We start from the raw sequence: 21,798 nt of genomic DNA on the forward strand, positions 1-21,798 counted from the left end.
AATTACAGTGAAACAAGTCGTTGGTAATGAAAGTCTTACTGTAGATCTCAGGCTCCCTCCCACTCTGCTTCTACAGATATATATATATAAAATGTATTTAAACTAATGTAAACAGTTGGGCAGTATGTATATACATAATGAGAGCAGATTATATGCAGGTATGCATATATATACTGTAATGTGTATGGGTATAAACAGGTACTATATACACTGTAATGTGTACATAAGCAGGTAGTAATAAAAGTGAACAAAAAGTGTAAAGTCTCAAAAATGGAAGTACCCCATATTTACTCTAGTCAAGTAGGCTACTGTACTACATTTACAATTCACAATTTCCATTTTATATTAAATATTAAGTAAATGGAATGAGTAAAGGGATTGTCATAAGTTGAAGCTGAGAAATGAAGAAATAGCGCAAGAGGAACTGGAGCACAAAAAAGGTGTTTTGGCATCATTTCGTTGGTAACACCAGGGTAATACATTGTGCTTTCCCGATCCATAGGTATTCATGAATATCAGATGATGTCACAACTGACGTCACGCACATCTTAAACTTGTCGGCAGTCATCTCAGTAAGAATCAAGATGGTGCTGGACGCTGCTATAGAGATTTCTGAACATTGTGCGGACATATCGGGTGAGGACCTAGAAACTACACTGGGGAGGGATTTGCACAAACTCAGACGTATGTGTAGTATGGTTAATGGCCTGAATGGGATCCATGTAGGTGGTCACTGGGAATAAAACTTACTAGAAGAAGGTGGCGCAGTAAAAGACTAGATCCAGAAGGTGGCAGCAATGCAACGGATGCCGGCTGCCTTAAAAAAATAAAAATAAATTCTAAGCCTACAATTCCCACAATGCATTGAGAAGACACCCGGAAAGGGACGAAAACATCAGCTGACAACACTGTGGATGAGTAGTTTTTGACATTTTAAAGGCAGTTATTTATTCGTTTAAAATACAGTTGTTTTTTATTTTTGCATTAGCATATGTTAGTGAGTAAGTAGCTATGTTACGACCAAAGGCGTTAACGCAGGTTCTAAGCCAAGCAAACACAAACGGAGTCCAAAGCACACTGTGAGTAACGTTACCTAGCTAGCTAGCTAGCAGCATGCTAACGAGGTAATATGGTTTTTGAACATTATACAGTTTGTAGTTGTTGTTGGAAAGGGTCCAATGGTGGGCTTTTTGACATACACGGACATATAATGCTAAATATCAAGAGCCTGCCAAATATCGGAATGCTGCGGTACAGGCTGACTAAGATTAGTAACATAAAACTGCATATTTTACAGTCATATTCCTGTGCAATATGATATTTAAGGAATACTGTGGGCAGTGTAAACCTAAACGTTACAAGTTGTTTGCAAATAATTATAGTTAGTAATAGTATAAAAAGAAAGGCTGCAACTAACTAGCTCTATCTTATTGTTGATTAATCTGCCAATGATTGCAGTCTTCTGTGTATAAAATGCCAGAATAAAGTGGAAAATGCTTGTTATAATTTCAAGTTGACTTCTTCAATTTGCTTGATTTATCTGACCAACCGTTCAAATCCCAAGGATGTTCAGTTATATATCACACTGCACATGACAAACAACAGCATCAAACCACCACACTTGAGAAGCTGGGAGAAGAGATTTGGGGCATTTTAGCTTGAAACAATTATTTGATAATCAATATATTTGCTGACAATTTTTTTGTGCTCTAATCGTCTCTCTGTACTGAAATTATGTCTAAATTCACTAATTTACATAAGGTAATTTTGTCAATTTGAAATTCCTGCATTTCTACACATGCTTTCATTTGTAGTTACTTTATGGGAACAACGTGGTGTTAGTGCCAATTCAAATTGGCATTCCAAATGTTCCTTAAGACTGGTAAGCACTAGGGGTGGGAATCACCAGAGGCTTCACGATACGATATCATCGCGATACTTATGTAACGATATGATATTATTGCGATTTTAAACATATTGCAATATTCTGCGATATATTGCAATTCATTAACTTTTTTCCAACTTCAAATTTTTCCCAATTTCAAATGATGTCCCCAAAAGGAAACTTTGTCAACATCTGTTTTATTTAAAAAGATACATTTCTCTGTTTGTTCGTCTCACTTTAATTGTATTGCTGCAAAATCAGATTGTCAAGCAGACAAACTGACCAACACATATATAATAAAAGATCGATATTTGGCGTCTGTGTATCGATACAATGCTATATTCCCCCACCTCTAGTAAGCACCTTGGATAAACTGCAACACGATTCATAACAATTTACATATTTGTACATAGTTCAGACAGTTTCATATTACTTTATATACAGTACAATACTATGGTTATTAAGTTTGTAGATATGGCCAACATTGTTGGGTAGCTTCATGGAGATACCCTGAGTAAAATCCATTCATTGACAGTCTATAGTAAAAATCATTTCAGGTGTTCATGTGCTCGATACTGAAACTTCAGAGTTTACATTTTCACCAGCTTACTGAACAATGAAGGTTCACTTCTGGCTTACTCTGGATACGGGGACACTGACGCCCGAGTGACAGCTGCCATCGCTAGCAACATCTGGGCGGCCTACGACAAGAACGGCCACCAAGCCTTTAACGAAGACAAACTGAAATTCATACTCATGGATTGTATGGTAAGAAGTGCCGTTCTTCTAAAACCATAGCAGTTGTTCTCTGGTTCTCATATGATGAGTGACTTTGATATGGACAGTTTGAACTGGGGCACTTTGTCATGTTCTCTCGTTTTCTCTCTCAGGAGGGAAGGGTGGCCATTACTCGTGTAGCCAACCTACTACTGTGTATGTACGCCAAAGAGACAGTGGGTTTTGGAATGCTTAAAGCCAAGGTGAGAGGTTTTTTTATTTATTTATTTATTTTTGACAGTCAAAGCTGATGTCAGTCATTGGTTTCCCATCAAGCAATGTCCTGCTTTTCAGGCTCATTTGTATATTCAGGGTTAAAGCAACACACATAATTATCAATACTATCATAAAAATAACAGAAAGCTATTTGATCGATAAATTAGAATAATAAGGATTTAAAAGAAAATATAGTTATGTAAAACAATCACAAGTAGAGGTTGGGAGGTTTAAAATCACATTCCTTAAATGTCCAAAAGGTACAACTCAATTGATCTAAAGTAGGTGCTGTATTTTGGTGCACTAAAATTAACTTAACAGACCATAAAACTGTTTATAAAACATCATAGAACTGTGAAAATATCCTTGTTGTTTTTTTGTTTTGTTCGATCAACCGTCCAAAACCCAAAAATATTTAACTCTGATGTAAGACAAGGAAAAGCAGCAAATACTCACATTAGAGAAGCTAAAACAACCAAATATTTGGCATTTTTGCTTGAAAGATGACTTAAACAATGACTTGATAATCCAAACAGTTCCTGTAGCAGCCCTATACTGAACTGCACGATGTAGTGTTCAGCTTGAAGTCATTGAAAACCAATCCTGTCTTATTGAGGAACACTTATAGGACAGCTTGTATGCTACATCCCAACACATAAGGAAATGGCTTGAAGCTAATCCTCATTTGTCTCTCTGAATAAAGCCTTTGTTAACACTGTTCTGTGCATGTTGTGTTTATAGGCAGAAGCCCTGGTACAGTACCTGGAGGAACCGTTAACCCAAGTGGCAGCTTCATAGTGGAGATGTGACTGAAGCTCTGCCTGGGAAAAAAAAACATCACATGATCCCGATCATTTATGGACTACTGAGTGATCTGTCAGTGAGTGCTGGGGGTGGGGGAGAGGAGGGGGAACAGTGTATTTATAATCATGGTATTGAAACTAATAACTGTTATGGGTTTTTGACCTCGCTTGTGACTTATGTGTTCATCTAATGGTCTGTTCTGAAAGCCCACATAATTGTCAAAAGGAAGTCTGAGTGTACAACTGCTGAAATGATTCCTTTACATTACTGTTTCCACGGCCGATTCATTCATTTGCAGTTTTAGTTCAGATCACAGTTAAACAGAAAATGTAACTTTTTTGACTCCTGTCAGAGAAGTAAAATGGTTTGTGAAAACCTTCATAAAAATGTCTGTCGGATAAAATGCAGTGACGATTATTTGTTTTATTGCGTTTTGTTTCAAAGCTGTCAAATAAACAATTTTTGGATTAATATTAGTTTTTTTAATTTTGTGTTTATACTGAGTGCTTTGTGAGTGGGCTATTATATAATTATAAACTAAAATATCAGGTTTATCAGGATTGAGTTTAAAAATAGCCATAGTTTCCGTATTCTTTGATACAAATTATATTCAAGCAGTGTTTTTAGAATCAAATTAGAAAGTCCTGTGAAAAAATCTTAAATCAATTTGATGCAGTGTAGATGTATTTTGTATTGGCTACATTATTACCCTTTTACAATTATTATGGTTTTTTTCAGGTGTATCCTATCCTACATGGAAATCTTTGTTATTTTGCCCTTATTTGAATTCTTATTTAAATATTCACATTTCCATGAGTCTGTTGAAAGGATTGCTTTTTAACACAGTATTTCTGGTTTCCTGTGTAGACAATCACAGTATATACAAGTTCCATTATATCAGACTGTCTACTCTTTGCATGGTCACTTGCCTTTAAAATCTAAAATGATTATTAAGAAAATCCTTTGAGTAGCGTAATGATTGGAAAACTAAAAAAAGGTGGTTAGTCTTAGTTTTTAAGTGCACTTTAATCACAGCTAAAGACTCGCACAACACGTTTTAATTCTTGAAATCAGTTGGAGATTTAAATTAGATTGATCTGCATGTCCGTGTTTTGACTTCAGCAAAGGGAAATTGGAGGAACATGAATTAAATGAATCAAAATATGAGGTTTTAAAGTTATAAAACTAAAAAAAGAAGGCCTCTATTTAAATAGATATGACTAGAATTACCACATACAATACATGTACAGGACCTAGTCTTTGTGACCACAGAGGATCAAATAGGAACAGCAAACCTTCACAAATCAAAACTTTGCTGTAGAATATTACAGAAATGCCACATCAACTCTGTTACAGGGCGTTTGTTCCTTGTAGTGATGAAGCAATAAGATTAGCTTCCTGCTTCCTGCATGCAGTAATGTGATCGATCCAGGAGAAGGCGCCTGCCAGTCCCTCTCAGCTGTACCTGCCAGTCGCCCCACCTGTCCAACCTGCCCTGCACTGACTCCCATTACTAAGCACACCTCCGCAGCTGCCCCACCACTCCCTGACACAAGCCCCGCCTGCTGCAGTAGAACAAACTGGGTACACTCAGCATGTCTTGTTCAAACAAGCAAGCTTTCTATTAACTCAGATTGGGAAGGGTAGCGAAGGGCAGGAAACTGGCTACTGGCATTCAAAACATCTTTGCAGCCATTTTCCTTCCTGAAGCCTGAGGATCCGAGGGGCAGGCTGGTTTGTGGTGTGAGTCAGTGTCATCTTACATCTTGCAATCAGTCTGAGTGTTGGAGACACGGCAGTTATAAACTGAGGGGTGGCAACACTGAATGAACAGAATATGGGGTCAGATGAGGCCTACAACTTTGTCTTTAAGGGTGAGTGCATGTTTTTCTGTTTACTTGGTTCAATCCTTGGAAAAATTCCTAAAGTTTTAGTTTAATTCTGGAATGTTTATTTGTCCTTCAAATTCTACTTCCTTGTTTATTATTAACTTATGACAGGTATATGTGTTGTGTCTCAACCGAATGCAATCCATTCTTATTAATAAACCGCTAAGTATAACAAACAGTACATGGTAATACACAGCACAGACAGCTACTAACCTGAGGGTCTGGGGTGTGAGCAGTTCAGTCCGCTGTTTAGCTAAATATTGTATGTTGGTATTTTGCAAGTCTCAAAACACTTCAGGTGAGCGTCATTCCTACAAAGTTGAGTGCTACTACAATCACAATACCAGCTCAGCACATGGGTGAGTAAGTAAGCAGTAAGCATGCATAGTACAGGTTGGTTGAAACCAGGATGTGTACTTAATTCCTGCTTATCTGTAAAACAACATTGTAACATAGAGCATCTGGTTTAAAGCCCTGTATCAGTGGCAGAAGACAACGTGCGTCACTCATGTAGTAGTTTTCCCAAAAACTATAAAATGAAATTGTGTGACTTGTATAAGCTATACTCAGCAGCTTGTGCCACTCACTCTATTCATTCTGCACTCAACATGGCATAGTAATCATTTCTTATATGTAGCTGGTTAAGGCACCATGGCTCTTAACAGGTGCATGAGAGAAGTGAAAGTCATTCAGAGAGGTAATTTAGTCTATGCAGCTTACGGTAATTTGGCATGTGGGTACAAAGTGCCATGTTGATAAAAGGAACTGCAGGTGAATGGTAAATCCAAAGTAACTGTGTCCGAAACATCAAATAGCATCACTTACTGTATTTACGAGTTCCTCTGCAAAAATGAGAGAGGTACGTAGATGTTCAAGTCAATTTTATTCACATTGCACAGAATCACACTTAACAGATTTGCCTTGAAGGGCTTTGGGGCCAAGAGCCTAATGGTTACGGTGCATGATGACAACATGCCTGGTTTGATTTGTTGCATGTCATGTATTTTACACACACACACACACACTTCCTGTCTGTATCTACACTGTCAACTATCAGAACTGTATGCAGAAATGCCAAAAAGCAAGGGGCATTACAGGCAGTAAAGAATATGACACCCTCTTTTAGACTTTTGATTTTGTTACAAAAAAGCGAAAATGTAAAACTTTACAGTCTTTTATAAAGTACATGAAAGCAATACTTGAGTAAAAGTACAAGTATCTTACCAGAAAAAGGCTCCTTTTAGAATATTACTTGAGTAAACATCTTAAGTATCAAAAGTAATTTTCAGATATTAGATTAGATAGTGCTTAATTATTAGAAGTTCATCGTCTGTTACAGCAGGTGCTTCCATGACACTATCAGTTATTATGCTTCGTCCTCTTCTTTAGTTTTGGCCTATGGTTTTTTTTTCCTCCACTTGGCAACAAACAGGCATCGCGTCACCAACTGGAATGGAGCATGCATTAACTTACAATCTAGGAGCAATGATTTGCCAAACCTGCTTTTTTCCATTGTAACAGATTTCTTGGGATTTTATTTTGTAGTTACAAATAACTAAGATGCTTAGGGTAAATGTAGTAGAGTAAAAGTATACAATTTATTTAGGAAATGTAGTGAAGTTAAAGTTTCCGGAAATATAAATAACGAACTAAAATACAGATACTTGAAAATCCTACTTAAGTACAGTAACAAAGTATTTGTACTTCGTTACATTACAACACTGCTTACTTAAAACATTTTAACATTTGGGGAAATATGCTTATTTGCTGTCTTTCTGAGAGTTAGATGGAAATATGTATGTGTTAGCATAGCTTAGCATAAAGACTGAAAATGGGGAAGCAGCTAGCCTGGCTCTGTCAAAATGCAACCAATCTGCCCACCAGCACCTCTAGAGCTCACAAATTAACACGTTATATCTCAATTGTTTAATCCAATGCAAAGACTGGAGTGTAAAAATTAAATCAAATTATTGAACTGTTCCTTGCTCCTCATCTAATATATAAGGGGAAAGGAATAAACTTTGGGGGAAGTAACAGAGGAGGGATCCCCCCTCTAGCCGGTGATTTGTAAAAAAATGATTATCACTGAAAAAACTCACTCACTAGCCTACTGCAGTGCTCCTAAGCAGTGTGTGCTTTAGTATCTCAAATTCATGAGCACGTTGTCATTCCACCCAGCGATTCACAGATAACTCAGAGAAACTAATCAGTCAAATCAGATTCTATAGAGTTTGCTTGGAATGTAAGCCTGCACGCTCTTGACCCTCCGCATACTGTAAACGTGAATGAATATATATAGCATGTCAGAATGAAACTTTGCTGTCAAATACACAACTAAATTATTTTAAGTTTCCACCAGGATTTTTCAGGGCAATACTGTGTACTGTACAGTAGCCACATTTCCAGTGCTGAAGGTCATGAAAACAAACCCAAAGAGATTTGAATCCTCGCTGCATCACATCAAGTTCTTCCCAGCTTCCTCAGAATCAACAAACTAGGCTTGAAGGCCTCTCGTCCTGTATCGCCATAGAAACCAGGCGTGGGTAATTGTTTGCATAAGAAGTTACTGAGTACAGTAGTGGAGGAGAAGAGGGGGAGAACAGGCATTCTCACCTCCCCTACTAGAAGACAAAGCAGTACAGTGATCTGGCTGCAGAGTGAACAATGACCTAAAACAGGCAAAGGGGGAACAACTGGTGAAACATTCTTTGCAATGACCTTAGACTTCAGGTTAAAGATACTGTTAGCCAAGAACTGGGGCCAAGCGCTTTCAGAGTGCCAGCATTTTTTGAATCTATTGTTCTGACTGTTGAATCGTGAGCTAGGGATTTTTAACATCCAACTGTAGTTTGTTCCTTCCTTGGAGACAGCGGTTGAAAATCTCACCATAAGGTCCATTTAGTAGCTGTTCAATTACACAATTGTGGATTTGAAGGATTTTTGTTTGGGCTATGGTACGGCTCTGCTTGACATGACTCCCTTTTTTGTGGTTTTCCACTACAGATAGTTGTAGTGATACTCAGGCGGAATACTCAGCTGACCGCCACAGCGCAGCCGTGTGAAACTGCTGTGACATTATCTTCAATGTGACACTCGCTGACACCTTTCATTTCAACCAAACAGAGGCACTTCTAAGTCAATTCTAAGGCGTAGTGTATAGTACAGTGTAGTGTACGCTGTAGTATACGTAATTTATGGCATAGTTTTGCAGGCTGCCCTTTTTTATAAATCTCGGTCTGGTGAATTAAAAAATTGCAGTCGCTATTGACGGTAGCTTGGCCATTTCAAAATCGCAGGTTTCTGCAGGATGTTCTGTGTCGCACTAGTGACAATTCTCTGACCAATCAGTGGTCTGCAGTGTTTTAACTCGGCCTTCTAGAATCGGCTCAGCTCGCTAAGAACGAGGTAGTATGCACAACGTTTGCTGTAGAGTAGAGTAGAGTTGAGTCGAGCTGTACCATGCAGTGAAAAAGCGATATTAGTGACTGTTCTGTTCTGTTCTGTTCTGTTGTTCAAGAAAGTGAATAGGCTAAGCATATTTCCCAAAATGTCCACCAGCTCCCATCACTCCCTAAAGCCGCCTACGCATGGCGGTGGAGATGTCACAAGAACTAGCGTTATTATCAGAGTATTCACAAGTTCGCACACCTAAGCAATTTGCTGTGACTGTTTCTAAATCAGTTGTGCAGAGATCCCAGTGTCTTCACGGTGTGGTCCTATTTTCCAGTGGGTGCCAGTTAAGCCAAGCCTTTTTTCTTTCTGAGTCAGGCACTAACAACTGAAACCCAAACATTAGTCACAGAAACATACAGAGTGGTATGTCGTTCTGCTTACCCAGTAGTTGTAAGATCCTTTGACCAGGATAACGGCTTAACTTGTTCCACCTGATTTGGAATCAACTTACACTCCTAGGGACTTTTTTTATTTCCTGAAACAAAGGTCCACTGGTGAGAGGTTTTTGCCTCAAAGGTTTTCAGTTTTGTCAACTTTTGTAGAGGGGGAGGACGCACTTCCTCCTCTACAAAAGTTGACAACTAGATTTTTCCCTCTGTTTTGCTAAAATAAGTGTCTTAAACATCAATAACTCATACCATGAGTGAGGCATGACTGATGATTGTGCTGCACAGTGATACACGAAAACAATGCTCTAAACTAATTTGGGGAAAATTAGGAGGAAAGAACAGTGGCGCAGTGGCTATGACACGTGCCTGTGGTGTGGGAGACCTGGGTTCGATTCCCCCTGTGATACATCAACCAATGTGTCCCTGAGCAAGTGGTGTGTGACCTCTATCCAAAGTAACTTAAAATTGCTATATATATATATATATAGCAATTTTAAGTTGCTTTGGATAAAAGCATCAGCTAAATAACATGTAATGTAATGTAACACTAAAAGAAAATGTTGATTCTAAAGTCCTCCACTTCTGCAACCACATCTTTGCCCCAACTGGTTTAATTCCTGGCTGTGCTTTGCTTCCTGTTCATCCTCACTCCTTGCTACCTAAATAAACAAACATAACAAACAACATATTTTAGATCTCACAAGTCCATACAGCCCTACAAGATCCTCGGTTATCTCCTTACTGATCGATAGTCTGGTGTATTGTGTAACAGGTCAACATCCCACCTTCTTCCCCAGTATTTTACTCAACATGTCCTCTCTCTGTATTATTGGCTCTGCATTCTTGAGTTAAAACAATTATCTCATTTACCCTAAGGGTGTGGTGCTGCTTTTAAAATAGGACATAATATCACCATTGGTGTAATTACCCCCCCAGTCTTAGACAGCTAAGAATGAGGATTAACAGTACAACTAACAAAGACACACCTAGATTAAGGCTTCAATTAAGTAGGGCTGTAAAGGATTAAGTGGACATACAGGATTGTCTTATATTAGTGTCTGTGTCTCCTTTATCCAAGAAATACTGGGTTTAGGTTTGCAAAAACCAAACCCCCCAAAAAACTGAACTCTAATTAAGACACTTGTGTTTACTGTGTTTTATGTCCTGCAGTGGTTCTAATAGGAGAATCTGGTGTAGGGAAGAGCAATCTGCTGTCCCGCTTCACCAAAAACGAGTTCAGCCATGACAGTCGCACGACCATCGGGGTGGAGTTCAGCACACGGACGGTGCAACTCAGTGGCTTCACCATCAAAGCCCAGATCTGGGACACGGCCGGGCTGGAGCGATACCGGGCCATCACTTCTGCGTAAGTGTCAAGACCCATCACAGCTTTTATAGATCCATTAGTATATATATGTACATGTGTACTCATTCTCACATTAGTCCATCCACCTTTTGTTAAACTGTTTCCACTACTTGCTGAACCCAAAGAGAGGGGTTGTCACCTTGTCCCTTTCAGTCCAAATGGGACATATGAGCATGTAAAGAGCCAGAGAGCTCCTTTATTTTAATTGCAACATGTATTGTGGTTGCATTATTTCATGGTCTTACTGTCAGTAAATAAATTGACATTGACATCAATGATTTCTTGCTGCATCGATGTTGATCGTCAGTGCATAATGCCATTAAGATGCATTGTGGCTGTGTTGGACAAACAGGTACTTCAAAGACAAAAAAAACTCATAGAAAAGAATTTCCATAACTATAAAACATTAAAGGCATATACACATTTAGGAAAATACTCTTATTCGCTTTCCTGAGAGTTACCGAGAGTTAGATGAGAAGATTGATACCACTCTCAAGTCTGTACACTAAATATATAAGTACAGCCAGCAGCCAGTTAGCTTAGCTTAGCATAAAGCCTGAAAACAGGGAGAAACAGCTAGCCTAGGTACAGGTACAGCCATCATTGGCCCATTACCCTTGAGTTTAACCCTTCTCTGGATAGCCATCATTGGCCAATCTCTGTACGCACAACTGCTTGGAAACAGCCTAAAAGTCTTAACTAGTGGAGATGATGATGGTTCACACTGCATCACTCATTTGTGACTAATAAAAGTGTTGTTTGTTCATAAAGAACTTGTCTACAGCAACATTCAGGAACAAAGTGTGCATTTCCCTTACGTGTTATGAGTTAGTACTGAAGTGACATATATGTATGTTGTGCTAGCAGATGCACTGTGTAGACAATTGCACTTCTTTTTAAACATTCACACTTTTTAAGCAGGCACATTGAAATTAAGATTTCAGAGATTTTTTGGTTACACTTTACTTGAAAGTATCTACATAAGAGTGACATGACACTGTCATGAACATTATAAACAAGTCATAAACGTTTATGACATAATGCTTCTTTTAGTAAGTTTCATTCGTTTTTTGTCATGACAAGTTATGGTTAGCGTTAGGGTTCATGTGTCATGACAGTGTCATGTCACTCTTATGTAGATACCTTCAAGTAAAAGTTTTTTTTTTTTTTAAATCAAGTTTCATGCTTGCTTTCTTGCTCTATAGTTGAACAACCTGTATGTCGGCATCTTAATGTGTTGTTGTTATCAGCCAAAAACACATACAAGACAGGCACTTAAAAACCAGCACATTATGTCTCCTGTCAGTTCCCAGCTGGAACACTTGGGTCCCAAAATGCAATTGGTTAGAGCAGAGATCTTTGTGTCTCTGTTCTATCTGAGGTTGCTCCTGATTCATTCTTTTTTTTTAATTAAACTAGAAGGATTACCAGTGTGAAAACTGGTTTTAAAACAATAGAACCATGACAATTTTATTTTTAAGACATGGAAGAATCTGAGGATATGCTACACCACCGGATTAGCCCTTTTCTGACGGCTTGGCTTTTTGAGTAATTACTTGCCGACTTATTCCAGTTCGCAAATTCTCAATCCCAAGGAATTTCCCATTTGTGCTGTAACAAGCAGCTAAAACCTATTAAAGCGGAATTAATTATATTGCTGGAAGAGGGGAGCAGAGATGTAATTGTGAAGGAAGTATTGATCGGTTCATGACTTCAGAGCAATTTTCAGACATTTCAGTTTTTTTCACTTGACAGCAGGAGCAACTGCTTATTCTCAGTTAAGATAGGGCAATGCTTAAAGCATACATAATCAAAAATTTTCATTTTAACAATGGATCGAATGACTGTGTGTATTTTGAAAGCGGCCACTCTCAGCTGTGAAGAGCTTTATGGCATCTTTTCTTTTGGTTTTCCAGCCTACAGCTTACCCATTTTGTTCCACTGTCACTGCTCTCATAGAGTTGTTTTTGCTAAGTTAGTGTGTTACAAGGTGAGAATTTAGCAGCTATAGAGCCAGATATTTCCCTCAGGAGTTGAGACCAAAACCAGAGCTATAAGGGCGATAAATATGGGACTTACATCATTTGGCCAAGAACATGACACCAAATGAAGGATGATGTTGCTCTGTAACTTCTGAATGTGTAAATACGCAACATGTTTTCCATATCAACTTAAAAGGTGATATGTAAATGTTATGTTTAAAGCTTTTTCCACTGCCCCCAAATGGCCAAAGAAATTGGTTATTACAGGTTTTAGTGGGAGTAGATTGTTAATGTTTAGCTTAGTATTTTCCATTTTCATATATTATATCACCTTCATTTAACTACACAGACAGGGCCAAACTGTCCCTAAAAGTAACAGAAAAAGGACTAAATGTCACATAAGGATTAACTGTACAGTCAACCTCCTCCAAAAAGGTATTACAGAGGTGCTGTTGGAGCCCTGCTGGTCTATGACATCACCAAACACCTCACCTATGAGAGCGTTGAGCGCTGGCTGAAGGAACTGTACGACCATGCTGACCCCCACATCGTGGTCATGCTGGTGGGCAACAAGACTGACCTGGAGTCAGAGAGATCCGTGCCCAACGAGGAGGCTAAAGACTATGCAGGTACAACGTCAACAACTTTTACCTCTGAAAACCATAGGGTTTGTATGTTCATTGTTCATAAGTAGTTAATGGAAACTGAACTTATTTTGATTGTAGAGAATGGAAATTAGTCTGCTCACCAAACTGTACGTTCAATTTCTATTCATTGATTGAAGATCAACAGTAACATTTTGTGATTTGGGGAATGCGGCTTTAAAGTGACACTAGCAACCAAATGACTACCAATGTGAATGTAATAAATAACATGTATAAAATGACTAACATAGCTGATTTGTGTTATCTAGAAAAGAATGGTCTTTTGTATCTGGAGACGTCAGCTTTGGAGTCAACTAATGTGGAGGCAGCATTCAACACTGTCCTATCAGGTAATTTACTGAAATGTTTTTAACGTCTACGTTGTTAAAAGCCATTATGCAGGTGTGTTGTTCATGTCCAAATACAGAGATACAAAGAGAAGCATATTCTGTGTGGGTGGCACGGTTGACTGCCTCACAGCATCCCCCTCGGCCTCGGTTCTTTCTGTGTGCATGTGGGTTCTTTCTAATTTGGTCCCTTGAATGTCTTTCCCCCCCACCAGAAACATATTATGATGTGGACAGGATCACACATTTTCCCAGAAACATGCTAGAATAAGGCAATCCTGTGACCCTGGATTTAACCTCACATAGCCAGACCTTCATCTCCTCAGCTCCTGGAGGTTTGGAAAAAAAGTGTAGGTCTGAAAAAGTTCAGAACAAAATGGCCTTTGGTAGTCCTGAGACAGCCCTTTTTTACTTGTCTGCTTTTGGAGGAAATACCTCTTTTGGTTGGACATGAAAAACAATGCTGGTTTATTTTTTTTTAAGTGTTGCTGTCCTTTTTTTAATCAACCTTTGTGCATCACGAAAGTCTGGCTATTTTTTTGGTGCAATGGTACTTTTTCCTCTCAAAGCCTGTGGACACACTGCAGCTTCTTTCTATTCTAGCACACTGTCAATGTATAATACATGTTAATTTTCTGCCACAGAGATTCACAGGAAGGTGAGCAGTAAGGAAGTGGTTCGGGGCTCTATCAGTGCTGTGTCCCTGAACAGCTCCAGCACAGAAAACACAGAGGAGAAGAGGACCTGCTGCAAGAACATCTGATCACAAGGTCCTCCAGGAGCCCAGGGGTCTCAGGGAGGGGGAGGGGGGGGTGACAGGTGACCTTCACCCACAACCCTGTGCTAGAGCTCAACGAGAGGCGAGCGACACGGCAACTGTGGTTGCCAATATACACGGTCTTTGCTTAAGTGATGCCACTTTGAAAATGGACATTTTACAAGTTGTACAAGCTGCAAGATGGTGTGTTGTATTCAAAAGATGATTCATATATGTGAATAAATGTAGCTGGAGGCCAACATCAATCTTTTTAGTCCCTGCTAAATTGGTCAAAAGTAAAACACCTAACCATGTTACCTGTAAGATGATATATTTACAATCCATGCACAGAATTGGAGTGACGTAAAAGCATCACGTTCATGTGTAATTGCCAATGACTCTTTATGCTGGTTGGTTGGCGGCACTGTGGGTCTTGCTGTCACTGATGTGCATGTGCTCCAGCTGATGATTGCAGATCGGGCTGATTGCAAAATGTTGAGAAATAAATGATTTATGGAGACAGCTGGACTTCTGCGTGTTATTTGTGTCTTATAACAAATGATAGGTCTCGTTAACAGAAGACATTTTGACATTTCCCAGGGTGGAAAAGCCCGGGTGTAAATAATAATACAAATGATGGCTGAACTGTTTAGCTGCTTCAGTTTCAGCCTTTCAGGGTCCTGATATTGAACATGTTGGCTCACTGTCCCACTGTCATGAGTTACTGGAATACTTGAACTAGAATTCAAGTAGTTATTAGGAATACCAGATTAGTAAGATTTACCACCTCAGCCGTGATTCAATTCAAGTGAAATGCTAGTTTCAAATCAAAATAACACACACTATATTTGACCATGGTCTCTTTCTTTATCCAGGCCTTTCTCAAACTGTTTCACATCAAATGCTTGGCTGCAGCAGAGGTTCATAACCTTACAAAAACTCCCTAATGAGGTCTAAAGATTTTGGAAGCTTCCAACGTATGAGACGCAAAGATGTAGAAACAAAAATGAATTTTAGACGTACAGTAGCATCGCCATTCGACAGAATAGGTCAGGGGTATGTAACCTTTTCAAGCACGTTTATTTTTTTTCCTGTGATAATTAACTGGCCCAATTAATGTTGCTAAACCCTGCCAGAATGTTGATGCATGCAATTAACGAATGCACAGACCTCTTTATAGGAGATATGGTAGATTTTTTTTTCTTTCTGCTGCAAATGTAATAACGGTAAAACCAAACCAGCTGTCAGTTTTATGGGGAATTAGTGGATTGCCTGATAAGAGACAGAAAAAAATAGAGTTGAACTAATACAGTATAATGGACTTTTATCAAACACAAGATATCAGCCGGTCTGTGTTATTCATGTCTGATATGATTCAAAAAGGTCACTCCCTGAGCACAACATGAAAACAGTGTGTGAAACCTGCAGTGAAATCTCATTTTGTTGATGAGATACACACTGACTCATTAAAGGCTGCAAGCTGTTTCAGGGACACTTCTGCCAAATGTTAAATTGTGGGAAATACCAAAGACGGTCCAATAATGTATACAATTACTGTTTAGACTACGTGTTATTAACTTTTTACTCTATAATCAATTTAACACATATAATTGTTTATCTAGATAATACATAGTACATGTAGTAATAGTACACTTTATATCTAATGCTTTTATAGCCCACATTTCAGGATCCATATCTTAGATTGTAATTAAAATAATGCATAGATGTTGCATTGACAATATTTGTATCTAAGTAAGTAAGTTGGACTTTGTGAGATACTTTGTGTGCTTTTTTCAAAAGATGTGATGAAACGCTTTGTGCTGTTGGGAGTAGGAAAGGTCCATTTCAAAGACTGTGATATTGTCAAACTGTTTTAATTATTTAGGAAGCACCAAATCCATTCAAGCTATTTCTTAAACCAAAAGCCAAACTTCAGTGTATTCAATGACACTTTAAGTATCCATCTGGATACCACGAAAGTCAGAAATGACAAAAAAATGTATACATTTTAAAGTCTGCATTGGATATCTTTAAATCCTGTTTTCTCTGTACCTTTGTCGTGAATTGAATTGTATCAATAAAGTTTTACTTGACAAATAAATAAACACTATTTGAACTTGAAATGGAAATATCTTTATTTTATGTTGGCAGAGAATGTTTTCTTTCAGGAATATATACGTACATGTTTGCCCACCCCCATATAGGCATACTGTAAGGAGAGAAAAAAAGAGGGGAAAGAAACAATAAAACCTACATCATTCTTCGATAAAAAAGTTTTCCTGTACAGTTTTTTAGGCAAGGCAAGGCAATGTTATTTGTATAGCAAATTTCAGCAACAGGGCAATTCAAAGTGCTTTACATAAAACATTAAAGATCAGTTAAAACAATGATTTATCTTCTTTCTCACCCACACAATGCACATAATCAATATACACAATTCACACAATACTTTTACCTTATTTTTAGAACGCCAGTATGGTATTTAAGTGTTTATAGATTCTGGATCATCATTGCAAAAATTTGATTTGTTTTCAATCTCCAAAGAAAATATATATTTCTCCAAAATTTGGAGAAATATAGAGTGTATATTATATAAAATGTGTAGGATATACCTGTATAGGCCTATAGTGTCAAATGTTAAACCTTAATCCTACTGGTAATACAGAATTGATATGGTTATAGCCTTGCCTTCTGTCAATCAGTACCACTGAAAATGTTGTCCCCAAAAGCTTTACCTCTAGGAGACATTTTCCTTCTTTAAAAAATGTATGACGTGTTTATTGTTGCATTTGTTGAGGCTCGATTACCTGTTGAGTCTTGGGGCCGCATACGTCATCCAAAAAGGCACAAATCATGACCGACAGCACAGCGGACCAATCACGTTGACGTTGGCGACAGGTGTCGATCAGCTACTGACCATTAGGAGGAAGTAAGGGGCGGGACAAAGAAACTGACGTTACGTCGCAACCTCGGTAATGGCAAGTGACAGAGGGTGAGGAAGACGAGGCGAAACTTTTTCAGCTACTAGTTGCTATTGGTTGTTTATATGCTTGACAACCACTGTAGTGTCACTTTCTTCTACTTTGACTGTAAGTCAGGTTTGTTGTCGGTTGAGTGAGAATTCACCGTCTTCCGTGTGAGGCTAACTAACGTTAAAGTCGTGAACGGTGGTCTGTCGGTCACGAAGTAGCTGAATTACACAGAAGTTTGTTCGACTTCGAGTTAGTTAAATACGTAGAGACGCAGAAGAAAAGAAGCTATGACCAACAGAGAAGACGAATATGACTATCTTTTTAAAGGTGAGTAGCTGTTTATCTTCTAGCTAGCTAGTTAGCTATACTTCGACACAAAGCCTTCACCTGTGAGCAACTGTCATTTGATGCCGAGTTGTTAGATGTGTTGTTGACCTCCTAACAAGGTGTACGACGACATAGACCTAGAGACAAAGGCACCTGCTGTTCGCAGTAACTTGGACATAAGATCTAGATTACGACATCGTGTTTCAGCCGTTTACCCATATTATTATAACATACAGGTTATAAATACATACTATAAATACTGTATGAAGCAGCATAGATGCCGGCAAAATGATGACTCTACTGCAGATCTGCAGTAGAGTCATCATTTTGCAGGCCGATGATGCAATCATGTTAGGATGCGGAGTTGGTCAACAAGGGGGTCATAATCTGTGGCAGGGCAAGAAATCAAAAACATCCAGACGTGCTTAGAGAATAAATGGAGTTTGGTCCATTTAGTTTTGTACCTGTACTTCATGGTGTAGCTGCTTGTAGTTTGAATCTACATACAGGTCTTGGCACTTGTCAATAACGGCTATCACCTGCTCCAATTCTTATACCACCTTAGCTCTGACATACATTATTAGCATCATTTATAGATATCCACAAGCTTGCCTGTTGACAAGTTAATTTTAACATTCTCCATAATATGCAGAAGCACTACCCCACAATGTGTCATCAGGTATAAAAGATACTGTAACTGTATACTGGGGGGGGGGGGTGTTAGCTATCTGGTACAAACAATAGTTCCTAGTTGTACCTTGCCATAAGCAAAGGGGAAATGAAGTGTTCATGGACTGTTCATATATGGAACACCAAACAAACATGTGTGGTCAAACTGGAAATACCTGTGTGTGTGTGTGTGTGTGTGTGTGTGTGTGTGTGTGTGTGTGTGTGTGTGTGTGTGTGTGTGTGTGTGTGTGTGTGTGTGTGTGTGTGTGTCTGTCCACAGAGAAGCTCTGTCCTTTAGCATAGAGGAGATGAGATTTACTTACACACTCACTTGCTCACTAATAAAATGACACAACCCCAGGTGACCAAATAGCAAATTTATCTGAATCATGTGCAGCGGTACAAGGGCACTGATAAGGTATCGGCCACCTTTTTAGACTTTTGGTTAAACCAGGAAAAAGCTAACATGGTTGTGGCTTTCCTTTGTTACTACAACCTCTTTTTGTTCCTCGCTGTTAGATGGCATGAGTCAAGTTGTATGAGCTGTTAGTGAGTCACATAAACCTTTTCCCTACTGATGGAGACATCCGTGCAGGAAGGCATCCTGCTGAAGCTTTCCTTGTACTGCTGCTCATGTTCATTTTAGATAATTCATACTAACAGCTTCACTTCTTGTCTTCCTTACAAAGCATCTCTATTTGGATTAAAAGCCTGTTTCATCCAACAGAGTAAAACACCCTTAGCCAGAATTATACACTGCTTTAATTTCACATAAATGGAAGTGATGGTGACCTTTCATTCCATTTACAGTGATTCAGGGTATATCATTTTATCAATTAATCTGATTTATCAGATGGACAGTCTCCGATTCTCAGTTATTATTTTGTTCCATTCTTCAGCCGTACTCTTAGACAGTCATAGACTAGGCTACATCACTGGGTGCAGTGCATCTTTCTTTTTTAGCTGAAGAATGCAAACCGTACAATAGTTTAGTGAATGGGTGTGTAACGCAACCATGATATTACCTGTCTGATGGCAGAGGACCTGAAAATGGTTGCATAATGTTTTTTTGTCCTCCGCCCAAGGTCTTTTGTCTTTGACGAAATGGAGTATGGCAATGTTACCTTTTTAGGTATGAAGGAGAGCCACACTGTTGGTATGTGTAGACCCATAGCTTCCCCATATTTTAATATGCCAGCCCTTAATGTGAACGCGTTTTTACTTGTGTCTGTTACACCAGAGTACCACGGACAATTTTACAGGGTTTTCCTTTTAGAATGAGCAGTATTGCTTAAATGCAAGTGTAGACACAGTGGTCCGTTTGTTAATGCAATTTCAACATTCCACAACAAGTTCCTATTTCATAATAGCAGGGTGGTGTGTGCTGGTGGTGAGTTGGTGTGGTTTGTTACTTTTGACACACTGACTCACCTGACAATTGTGGAAGTATTTTTCTGACAAACTCACACCCTAATAATGTCTGTCTGTCTGTTTTTTCATCTTGATTACACTAAGCATCGCAAGAATAGCTCACTGCTACATTGTAAATATACTTATTTACTTATTTCACCACAATGTCAGTAAAAACTATCACTTAAATATAAACCAAAGCAAGGCCTGTGGTATAATCTATGTCTCAGTTCTCTTCAAATCTGCAGCGAATCATTGGTTTCACCTGTTCTCAGTCTGCGGGTATTTCCTAAAAAAGAGCAGGTGGTTGTAATATTTTGTACGCTCAGTGGGAGTCCCCTGAGTTTCTGCTCAACCTCAGTTGGGAGCAACACGCATGCGTCATCGATGAGGCCAGCTATCTAATAAAAATGAGAGTCAAATTGAATTTAAAGAAGTCAATTCATCTTGTTCACCGTAACTTCTTTGTGGTTTAATGAACTGTTACACCAAAGGTCTGCCATGAATGTTCCTTTTTACAGCCGCAGCCATCAAGTAGGCTCTGCTGCTCAAACACAGATATGTGTAGTCTATTCTCCATATGAGATAGTTTTGTACCAATCAGTCAAAAGAATTAAAGTAGAAAGAAATCATTTTGTCTGCAGGTAGAGTGTACAATACACAGTAGGGGTGGGGGAAAAATCATTATACACGTGTTGGTCAGTTTGTCTGCTTGACAATACCATTTTGCAGCAATAAAACTGAAGTGAGATGAACAAACAGAGAAATTTATCTTTTTAGATAAAACGGATGTTGACAAAGTTTTCTTTTCGGGACATAATTTGAAATTGGGAAAAATTTGAAGCTGAAAAAAAGGTAATAAATTGCAATGTATCACAGAATATTGCAATATCTTTAAAATCGCAATAATATCGTATCGTGACATAAGTATCGTGATGATATCGTATCGTGAGGCCTCTGGTGATTCCCACCCCTAATACACAGTGTGACTGATGTTGACTGTCCTTTTCTTTATTTATCTTTTTTTTTTTTTTTTTTCCCCATAGTGGTGCTGATCGGAGATTCCGGTGTGGGGAAGAGTAACCTACTGTCTCGCTTCACCCGAAATGAGTTCAACCTGGAGAGCAAGAGCACCATCGGGGTGGAGTTTGCTACGCGCAGCATCCAGGTAGAAGGCAAGACCATCAAGGCTCAGATCTGGGACACAGCGGGACAGGAGCGATACCGAGCTATCACTTCTGCGTGAGTACTGTACATCTTTGAAGCCTTCGTGGAAGCACCGTTACACTGACTGTGCACTGACTCACTTCTACACGTATACCCACTTCACACAAGTACACGCTCACTGGATAACAATATTGGGTCTTTTAATCAGTTATGTCCAGCATACATGCAGACTCACACACTTCCACATGCATTGGTTAAAAAAACATACACACCTGTATGTTGTTGATATAGATACATAGGAACTTCAAAGTGCCTCTTTTTCTTCCTTGTGCATTGTGCCAATTGTTTGTCAAAACTGTTATTCACAGTCACAGGAAGTTAGGTTGTATTAGGAATGGCTGGGGTTGTAGGTTAAGGGTAACAAACCTCCAACCAAGAGTCATCCGTTGTCCATTAATTTAGTTTAGAATCATCCTTCCTAAATTAGTTAGAAAGAGATATTCTGAAGTGATTAACACTACAAATTGCACATTTTTTTGCTTGGGGCAGGAAGTGTTTTGTTAATCACAGCTTCTTCCTCATCTCTAGATCAAGTTCCCGTCCCCACATTTGTTACTCTTTTTGAGTTGTCTAACTCCGTGAGGTAACCTCCCCTGAGGCATTGGCATGTACTGTATCGAGCCCCCACAGGCACTGGGGAAGCAGACAAGCAAGAACATTAAAGAGTTTTAAATAATAATTAAA

The 21,798-nt window shown here is 38.8% G+C and overlaps 3 protein-coding genes across 3 annotated transcripts in view; all 3 read left to right on the forward strand.

Moving 5' to 3' along the window:
* The first annotated feature begins 842 nt into the window (after positions 1–842).
* On the forward strand, positions 843–4,153 carry lamtor2 (late endosomal/lysosomal adaptor, MAPK and MTOR activator 2). Its single transcript, XM_028580558.1, has 4 exons — positions 843–1,079; positions 2,491–2,653; positions 2,776–2,865; positions 3,620–4,153. The coding sequence occupies exons 1-4, from the start codon at positions 1,012–1,014 to the stop codon at positions 3,674–3,676; spliced, it is 378 nt and encodes a 125-aa protein (XP_028436359.1). The 5' UTR covers positions 843–1,011; the 3' UTR covers positions 3,677–4,153.
* A 1,158-nt stretch (positions 4,154–5,311) lies between these two features.
* rab25b (RAB25, member RAS oncogene family b) lies at positions 5,312–15,012 on the forward strand. The gene is made up of 5 exons (XM_028580551.1): positions 5,312–5,556; positions 10,584–10,779; positions 13,197–13,390; positions 13,675–13,755; positions 14,397–15,012. Exons 1-5 carry the CDS (start codon positions 5,520–5,522, stop codon positions 14,513–14,515), a joined length of 627 nt encoding a protein of 208 aa, XP_028436352.1. The 5' UTR covers positions 5,312–5,519; the 3' UTR covers positions 14,516–15,012.
* A 2,447-nt stretch (positions 15,013–17,459) lies between these two features.
* Positions 17,460–21,798, forward strand: part of rab11al (RAB11a, member RAS oncogene family, like) — a 12,052-nt gene continuing 7,713 nt past the window's right edge. Inside the window, exons 1-2 of the mRNA XM_028579661.1 lie at positions 17,460–17,808; positions 20,934–21,129. Of these exons, the coding sequence (XP_028435462.1) occupies positions 17,769–17,808; positions 20,934–21,129 (236 nt within the window). The 5' untranslated portion in view covers positions 17,460–17,768. The remainder of the gene's footprint in view (positions 17,809–20,933; positions 21,130–21,798) is intronic.

The sequence above is a fragment of the Perca flavescens genome, chromosome 6 (assembly GCF_004354835.1).
Source record: "Perca flavescens isolate YP-PL-M2 chromosome 6, PFLA_1.0, whole genome shotgun sequence".
Lineage (NCBI taxonomy): Eukaryota > Metazoa > Chordata > Actinopteri > Perciformes > Percidae > Perca > Perca flavescens.